General features: G+C 53.5%; 2 protein-coding genes across 2 annotated transcripts; both read right to left on the bottom strand.

Moving 5' to 3' along the window:
• Positions 1-5,876: 5,876 nt before the first annotated feature.
• Positions 5,877-7,371, bottom strand: PHACADRAFT_265812 (uncharacterized protein). Its single transcript, XM_007402257.1, has one exon. It carries the CDS (start codon positions 7,348-7,350, stop codon positions 6,154-6,156), a length of 1,197 nt encoding a protein of 398 aa, XP_007402319.1. The 5' UTR covers positions 7,351-7,371; the 3' UTR covers positions 5,877-6,153.
• A 115-nt stretch (positions 7,372-7,486) lies between these two features.
• Positions 7,487-8,765, bottom strand: PHACADRAFT_154680 (uncharacterized protein; the record flags this gene model as incomplete). Its single annotated transcript, XM_007402258.1, has 3 exons — positions 7,487-7,693; positions 7,747-8,371; positions 8,422-8,765. 3 exons carry the CDS (start codon positions 8,763-8,765, stop codon positions 7,487-7,489), a joined length of 1,176 nt encoding a protein of 391 aa, XP_007402320.1.
• Positions 8,766-9,272: the final 507 nt, after the last annotated feature.

Below are 9,272 nucleotides of genomic sequence, written 5' to 3' on the forward strand. Positions count from 1 at the left end.
CTGCGCAAAGCGTTTAACACCACCTATGGTAGGGCAGTGTACGATTCTAATGGGACGGAGCTCTGTCTAGCTGCCTAAGAGCTAGTGATTACAGAGGTGGCTTCGGGGATGTGGTATGGTAAAAGTTTGTGCAAGTGCACGGAAAAGGGTTCCAGGGGTCCGGGTCTTGATGCGGTAGAATGCGGTAGGGTTAGGAGTTAGGGTGAGAGTCGAATGTGCGTATGGGGTGGATCGTCGTGTGGAGATGGGTGATGGTTGGTGTGGGAGTGACGAGGATCGTCGTAGGGCAGTTGGTGGAGACTCGAGCTAATGTCAGCAACTAACAATCCAACTGGACTGAGCTACGACAAAGCTGAGGAGACAGACGAGAGGAAAGTGAGTGAGGAAAGACCAGCTCGAGTCTGGCTTGTTATTGAGCGATACAGGCTCCTTATATACATGTCAGAATGAATACCTAGAATATCCTACGAATATACGGAGGTGTATAGAAAGTGAAAGAATACCATGGAATCCGGGAGAACCATCCGGATTGTGTAATATTCATGACAACTTCGTCGCAGGAAATCATCGTCACTAAGGCCAATGTTCGGTCCGACTTGACATACTCTGAGACCTGGTGCCCTCGCTCATATGTACCTTCATAGTCCTTAATGATGTTAGGATCACTGATTATCTTGCACAGCACATAGAACCAGCCTTAGGCCGTATAATGAGCCCTGCTCGCCAGAGGCCCAGCCTTAAGAATCGTTCCGAAGGCAGCCAGTCCAACCTTGCAGAAGGTTCATGCTGTCTAGTTTTTCTCTTCTCACGAGAACCCCACGATGCCGCTGTGAGATCGTTCTGCTGATCGGTTTGCTACATGGATATCTCGCCACGACTCTGCTCCCGAGATCGGCCGTATTTCAAGACAAATGCCTGCTGAAGGGGACTACGGTCAAGATGGGCGTAGCACGAGTCATCATCAATCAAGTGTTCCGCAGGTATTCTCCCATGCACTTACGCGGAGATGTATCATTCACAAGCAACAGATCGCTCGCATAAAAGTGAAAGCCGAAATTCGAACTGAGGGGATAATATAGGCAGTACTCTGGTTTGAGCACCACGTCGGTCATCAGTGCGGCGATAGTTTCGACCGTAGCACCGCGCATACCACATGTCAAAGTGCTCAGCTGTAGGCATTGTCGCGCCAGCAGGCCTGCGTCATTCGTGACGTCCCCTCGACGATCGTCTAGCACGACTAACCTTGATCACCGCCAAGTACCTGGGACGACTACTTTGCTGCCAACACAGTTCTTAAGCGCTACCGGGATCTGTTTGTCCCGGGTCTCGTGTAGGATCTCATTCTTTCCCACCACTCACGCCCGAGATGCTAATCTCTGCCCTGTTTCTCAGCATCGACTAAGCGCTCTTCCCGGACGTACCGTTCGCTCTCGGGCATTTCAGCTGCCGAACAGACTACAAATAGGATCACAGAGGCTGCGGCTCGAGAGAACACAGAGACAAAGGCAGTAGCCAAGCTTACTTAGCGATTCCCGTACGCCTGTCGGTCATACGACAGACCACTGCGCATGGCCCTCAAAAGCTTGACAGCGCGGTCATTGCACTGGCCAATCTCCAGGAGCCGAAGTGTATTTCGCTTTCACCAACGTTCGTTTGCTACATGTAACGTGATATGACGAGCTACGCAGGTGATGACATTCTATCGCATTCACGCTAGATCTCGAATGTTATACAGACAGAGATGTCCACCCAACTTGAAGCGCTGAGAGCCGTCGTTACAAGACAAAAAAGTGTTTGACCGTCAGGAGGGCTCTGTGATCTCGGACGACTTGGGTCAGGATTCGACTCCTCTGGGGAGCGGAAGTGTCGAGGTTGAACAGTCGTATGAACGCGCCCGGGCGAATGAACCCCATGACCCCCACATTGCCGATCTTCGGCTCGTCCGACTCATGTAGCTCCGGGGGGCGTGAACGAGGTGAAGTGTCCGAAGGCAGGCGGAATAGATTCCGTCCGGAGCAGGCGGTGGCGGACGAAGCCAGCGAAATATCAGGGATGAGAAGATCAATGTAGCGCGAGCCGGTAGAGTAGAGGTGACTTTGAAGCCAGCTTAGCGCACCTGCGGTGTGGATCGATAATGAGGACGGTTCCGGTGCCACCAGCCCGATAGCTTCGCACGGGGAAGACGTGCCAAGGTCCAAACCTGGGGATTCTGAAAAGCGAGCAGGTCGAAACTCGAAACTCGTCTCCTGCCAGTGGCTGTGATGAACACGAGCCGAAGGGAATTGCCGAACGGCTATGGGATTAGCCTCGCACAACGACTGCTTTGGCACCAATGATACGCAGGACCAGCACGGAAGATCCACACTTCATGCAGGGCGTCGGTCGTGAGAAACCAAGCATACTCCAGAAGAGTACGTAAGAGCTTTGTGGCGTTGGATATGATTCGTTGCCTCGCCACTGCCGAACAGGCCGAACAGACGTTCAGTCTACATGTTGCAACGGATTTGGTCGGTAGTGCCACCTAATGTCAATCAGAATGTCTGGGCACCGTAGTGATAATTGCCCGGCATGCTCACGGTCAGCAATGGCCGCTGTAAATAGTCGTCCAGCAGGTTCAACGGTTTCGTCACAAGACCAAGGCGAACGCTTAACACCATAACGGTAAGCCTTTGAAGAAACCCAGTATCATGATACCTTCATGCGCAATGCCACGCCAACACCACTTGTTATATTCGTGCGACCTACATGCGCAGCATTCGGGATCTCCTCGTATAGAAGTTCCACCGGCAAGGAAACCAGAAAGTTTGCCATCTGCACAGGAAGCAAGGCGCGTGAAGGCCCTAGTATCCGTCAGAAGGCTCTTGCTGGCAAGGTTCTTGTACTTCAGGAAAGCAAGACCCCGTGTTTGCGGTACCTACAAAGACGTATTTGACCTCCGAGTTCCGACGGTATGAGGGACGCTGCTTTCCCAGATCGGGCGCAGCAATGTTTTGGTGTAGAAAAGCGAAACACCGCGAATGTGATCTCATAGAAGCAAAACGTACGAGTGCAGCCGCGGAAGGGCATTTTGATATCGAAACTGCCATGACCCAAAACCCACGCGTGTGATTTCATTCACCGGAAGTCATGCACGACGAATGTAGGCCGCGAAAGGGGAATATTCGAAACTTGTGTGTTGAGATCCAGTGAGCATTCAAGCTCCTTAAGTACGTCGTATCACGTACAGCAAAACTCCAAGTTACTCCATCCCGAGCCAGATCATTCTCGGCATCAGAGGCCTGCGATACAAAGTATTCGACATCAGTGGCGTGAAAACGCTTGTCAAATAGACGTACCTTGAGTATGCAGTCCAAACAATGTCTGCTACGCGACCAACCATTCCCTAAGGAACCAGCACACACCCACATAGCTGCCTCGCTCCCGTGAGCTTTATTGGACCTGTTGTCCTCCGAGTCGTCCACTTCGATTTCGTCTCTGCTGAAGTACCTCAATCCACTTCTCTAACCCGGAAGACGAAGGTAACCTGCTCTCGTTACAGCTGCTCGCAAGAGCTCTGGTCGACGTGAGAGCAATGTATTGCGTCGAGAAGCTGCGTTGATTCCTAATCGAATATGCCAGGGCTCGTTTGAAAATGATGCAGCCTTGATGCCGGACGCCACTACTCCGGGTATGCAGCGACGCGCTCCAGCCAGTAGCAGAGCGGACAAATGTTACGAGAACCCAGCCGGGGGAGCCTTGACCGAGTCGCTGACGCGAATGGGGCCTACGGAATTGGCGCGGCGGATCAGCGACTCATTGGAGCAAGAGAACGAGTGGATATGGGTCGGTTGTCTGGAGAATGCTCGCTCGACTCTTGGAAGGTCCGCCGCCCGAGGATTGTGCGTCAAAAATTCATGCCAGGAAGCACGAGTTGCCGAGTTCACTGCCGAGAAGACGAGCTCAAGCAGTACGTCGTCCCTTAGCGGCGCACAGTGGTAGCAATTCGGTAGTGTCATATCGTGTGTCTGTGATGTAGTGGTGGTGCCGAGAAAACAGAGGCTAGCAGACGAAAATTCGGCAAAACACTAGAAAAGAACAGTATAGGCCACGCAAAGGTCTGTTTCCAGTAGCGGGAACGAAGCACAATACGTCGCGTGAGGGGCAAGCAAGACCAGACGACGACAGCAAGCTTCAGGACTGGGTAAGCGCCTGCGACTCGGACGCGAAAGGAGTTTCGATTGGCGCTCGAATCGGCGAAGGCCGAATAGATCACACGAACCAAACCGGCTGGTGATTTCACGACTACCTCGACACCAAGCTCTGCTGCGTCACTCGTGTCGTAGACGGCTTTATTATGCATCCGCCCTCCGCAACGCGATTTGATACCATACGCGCACCCGCCGCAGTGCACCCGGATTCTTCTGGTACCCTGATGGCTTCGCGCAGGAAAACATCTTCGCTTGAGAGTGATATTCTACTCGCCCTGGCATGTCACGTGGGCTAACATGCTTGTGCGTACACGCTTTAAAAGCTCTATATAATGCCCTAACCATTAAATTTTCAGCGCGAACTTGAACAGTCAACCTCCGAGCTGCATGACGGGCTCCGTTTGCCAGAACTGGATTTTCCCCGGGCGCCGGAAAAGGATCGTGTTGCCGCCAGGTCTAATGCAGGTTAAGAAACGGGCAGCATTAATCTCGGAACGAATAGAGCAAACAGTACTGCTGCTGCCTTGGAGAGCCTCAGCACACTGCCGTGAGTTCGTTCTGCTCGCGAGCTCGCAGCGCATGTTTCTCAGGAGGATAGGTGCGCGTCAGGAGAGGACGCAGTTGGGAAGAGCGCGATATGAGTTACATCAAGCTAATCTTGTAGAGGTACGTGCTCGCACTTATGCACAGAGAAGTCACTAATATACCTACATATAGGTCAAGATCCAGCTTGAGGGAAGAGCGCGGACGACAAGCTAGTTGATAATTCGCCAGTGGTCATATCTGCGACAGCTTTGACAGCATTACGCGTGGAGGTATAAGGTGCTCGGATGTGGGTGACCGGCCTGCGTCCTTCGGGGCATTTGTCTTTACGATTGCCTCCCACGACTAAAACATCCAGCGCTAAGCCACCACCAAGTCCCTGTGTGTCTGCTCCGCTCTATTTTTCTGGCGTGGTTGTCGGCAATGCACAGGTTTGTTGCATTTCAAGTTACCTTTAACTTTGCGTAAAATACCTCTGAAACTTCTCCCCCTCCGCCCTGCGGGTCCTTCGGCCTTTCTTGCCTCACGTATCGGTATGTCCACTCTGCGCAGAACTGCTCCACCGTGGCACGTCTTGTCCCCCGCTTCAACAGCTTTTTCGCTGTATTCTCTCCCGCCCTCCGGTCCCGCCGCGCACATATAATTCTGCTAGCGCGGCTGGCCTGCAACGCTGGCATACGCTAGTGTCGTGGGGGACAAGGCCGATGTGCATGGGACAGGCCAAGCCCGAGACCTTCCTAAGGTGGAATCTTGCATCTTGTTGCCGCACTTGTACTGATATAGATGCACGCAATGCTCAAGTGCGCCCCCCGTCGCCGATTCGGCCGTCTTTACTTGGACATGTCTGCTGCGGGACGACCCACAGACGGAATTGTCGAGACTGTACCTCAGAAGCTAGACAAAGGCGGCGCGTCCATATAAAGCAAAGTTACTTGCGCCTCTAACGTTTCTGCGCCAAGAACGATCTTGGTTATGGTCGGTAAGTCGAGTAATCGGGCGCGGTCGTCGTCCTTCTGTAGACTAACCACGTCCGAAAGCGCACAGAAATGTCCGTAAACCTTGTCGCGAGACGGCGCGTTCACCATGCCCCACCTGTGAAGCCATACGTCGCACGACAATCACCAACATTGTATGCGTTCCTTGCGGTCAGAATCTTTCGGAAGATGACGAGATATTGTCAGACCGGCCGACCGGAGTTCGCACTGCAGGGATTTACCGGCAAGGGGAACTAGTTCAGCTCGCGTAGAGATCTCTGTATGCCCGCCCGCGGTGCGACCGACCGCTGCGCACGATCCGTGAAGTCTGAAATACGCGCCATACGACCGATGCGCTGACTAGCTTCTAGGGCCCGAAGTGTGTTTTATATTCACGCATGTTCGCTTGCTACGTGTAACGTACAACGAGCGGGGCAGGTAACAGTATATTATTGTATTCGCAATAGATCTTGAATATTACACGCACGGAGGTGTGTTCCACCGTAACTAGACCACAGGAGGGTCTGACTATCAGATATAAGTCGAGATGCTTCCAAGTGAAGTAATTGATCCACATATCCTTCAACCTTTGCAATAAATGTTCCAGACTTCGCGCCGTACACGTAGACATCGTCTTGATTGGCGAAGATGACGTAGTCTCCGGACGGAGAGTACATCACATCGTGCGGTGTGCTTGATAATCTGAATGTACAACGCAGCTGGCCTGTCCCCGAATCGTACGTGGTGGCTGTTCCATCTGCTTTGCAAATTACCAATATCTCGAGCCCGTCTGGAGAGAATGCTGCTAGATCTGACAGCTCTCTCTGTTCATCGATTGCGAGGAGCTCTTGACCAGTTATTGCACTCAAAATTTTGACTCGAACCTTGTCCGTTTTGGTGGTCGTAACGATGCGGTCAACTTGGCGCGATATCGCCCCGGTCGCGCTGACACCACCAATGCGAGCGTAGGTTTCGGTATCATAGATGGAATATTCGTCAGATAGCTTGACGTAGAAACGCAAGCTGTCCGGGGAAAATGCTAGCTCATGCACGCTCCTGTCAACACCGAAGGACTGCAGGCATGCTCCGGTTGATGCGTCCCAGACCCTCACGGTTTCACAGAAGTTGGACACGGCGGCGGTAGCGATGAGTGTACCGTGAGGAGCGTATGCAACTTTGTTAACCTCCCCGTTATGTCCGTCGAGACATAGGAGTACACAACCACGCCTGATATCCCAAACAACCGCAGTGCCGTCCTTCGCTCCCGAGACGAGCGAGTAGCCATCGGGGGAAAATGCCAAGGAATAGAATGTTCCCGTATGGCTCTGCAGACATTGAACCAGTAAACCGTCCGATAGCCTCCATACAAGGATATTGTGCCAAAGCGATGCTGCGAGAAGTGTGCCATTGGCGGCTGGGGGACATTCTGGAAGATATGCGACGTCACTTCGAGCATCGGCGAAGTCAAGGCACTTGAATTTCAGAGGTTGAGCCTCGTCTCTCGTCGGGCCAACGAAGACACGCAGCTCGTACATGCGACCAGCGTTGTCGAGGGTGATATTTCGCCATTTCGCCATATCGGTAGCGGTGATAATAGTGCGACGCGCGAAGGCCCGTTCCCACTCATGCGAAATCACGTCTCCCATGCAAAGCGATCCAACTACGCGCGATTTTCAGAGACTGCAGTTGTTAGTGAATGATATACTCACGCGTGCCGTCGATCTCAACTGGAGGTTGCTTTCCGCGAAGATAGCTTGCGAAATCAACGACACAGTTGCCACCCTAAGTAGAAGTGAGTGATTTTACTTTGAGATATTCGTGCGGCACGTACGATGATGCTCTCAACATCGCCATCGCTTGCAATAGCAACCTCGGCGTTGGAAGTCTGCAGAAATGCGCTGCCCGGTTAGCACGGCGAAGATAACTGCGGGGCATGCTTACCTCCAATATGTATTCCAGGAGGATGTCTAGCGGATCTGCGACTTTGCCCTGGCATCTCATCAGCTTGCGCGTTTCGCGATACACGGTAACGAAATACACACCTTACTCCTAGGCCCTAAGATATCCGCTTTTTCCCCGTCTCCGCCCTCCTGTGCGGTGACTCCTTCTGCCCCCGAACCACTTCGCCCGTCACCCGAACCTGACAGCCGGTCGTGGCCAGCGCCTGCGACGACCTTCCGGAGAAATCCCAGTCGCTTCAGCATCTTGTATCGCTTCACGAATACGGACTGGTCTCGCTTTCCCCCGGCGCATTGGGGGCTGGATGCTTTCGACAAATAGCTTTGACCTTGCCGTTCCATCCTGGGACCCGTCACGGATCTCGAGTGCGACCCGCCTGCTGCGACCCCCGCGACCCCACCAACATGGCCTTCTGCCGAGGCACTGGAGGTCGTGCTTGTGCTTCCAAAAGCGATCACTGCCCAGTTCGCTCTAGTCTTAACCCACCCGCTGACTACGACGATATCTTCCGGATTTACGTCCTTGAAGAGCTCGTCCTTGACATATGCGCACCACCTGCCATGGTTCTGGACGATATGCTTCTTCAGCCGACGATCCTCAAATATCCTTTCGGCGTGCGCCTCGCTTTTGAGGACGATTACTGCGCCCTGCACCGCCTTGCATGTGTAGCTGGTTTCGAGAGTCGCAGATACGCCGGGACCAGCCGTCCTGCGAACTGTCAGCGGGAATGCACCTGTAGGATTGGTCGGTGTACTTACACATCTGCCGAGGCATGTATCTCCTTGCTCTCCACCCCATGGCTACGATAACTTCCTGGGACGAGCGGCTGACGCCTGCGATCTATCTTGAATACGTCTGGAGGCACGGGCTCGGTGATCTTGTACGGCGGGTCCCAGAACGTGACTTTCTTCTCGGCAGCAGACGTGTCGAGGTTGAACAACCTGATGAACGCCCCCTCAAACATGAATCCCACATCGCCGATCTGCGGCTCGCCCGACTCGTGCGGCTCGGGGTACCAGAGGGCGTGGCCCAGATGGAGCGTCTGGAGACTGGACGCGTAGATCTCGTCCGGAGCGGACAGCGGTCGGAACCAGCGAAACATGAGGAATGGGAAGGGGATACGCAGCGCAATCTGGAGGAGTGTGGGCGACAGTGCAAAGCGTGCCAGGGACACGCACGCTGTGGGATCGATGGCGAGGACGGCTCCAGCGTCACTGGCCTGATGGATTCGCACGAGGAAGACGGGCGCCCAAACATTAAATCGTCGGGTAGGAGAGGATTGGGCATTCGCAATCCTCGCATTCTAGAGTAAGAAGAACTCGCGGTATGTAGTGCTAGGGCGACCAGCATGGAAACGGCGACGTGCATCAGTGAAATGGTGCCGGCCGCGAGGAGGAATTCGCGTCCTATGGCCAGATGACCTGGTCCATGATACAGGGTATCTGAAATGGCCCAATTAATATTGAGATTGGACTACTGGATGTGTTAAGAATTTGGCTGCGCACCATGACGTCGCGCCCGGGGATCGCAAGGAATTGGAAGTGGCTCGGTTGATAGGTTCTTGTTGCGCTGACGGGGGTATACCGTCTCGATTAGTAAGGATAACGAT

Source organism: Phanerochaete carnosa (assembly GCF_000300595.1).
Source record: "Phanerochaete carnosa HHB-10118-sp unplaced genomic scaffold PHACAscaffold_72, whole genome shotgun sequence".
Taxonomy (NCBI): domain Eukaryota; kingdom Fungi; phylum Basidiomycota; class Agaricomycetes; order Polyporales; family Phanerochaetaceae; genus Phanerochaete; species Phanerochaete carnosa.

What these genes read in the sequence shown, in the direction of transcription:
- PHACADRAFT_265812 (XM_007402257.1), bottom strand. Translation starts at nt 7,350, where the DNA reads ATGGGAGACGTGATTTCGCATGAGTGGGAACGGGCCTTCGCGCGTCGC.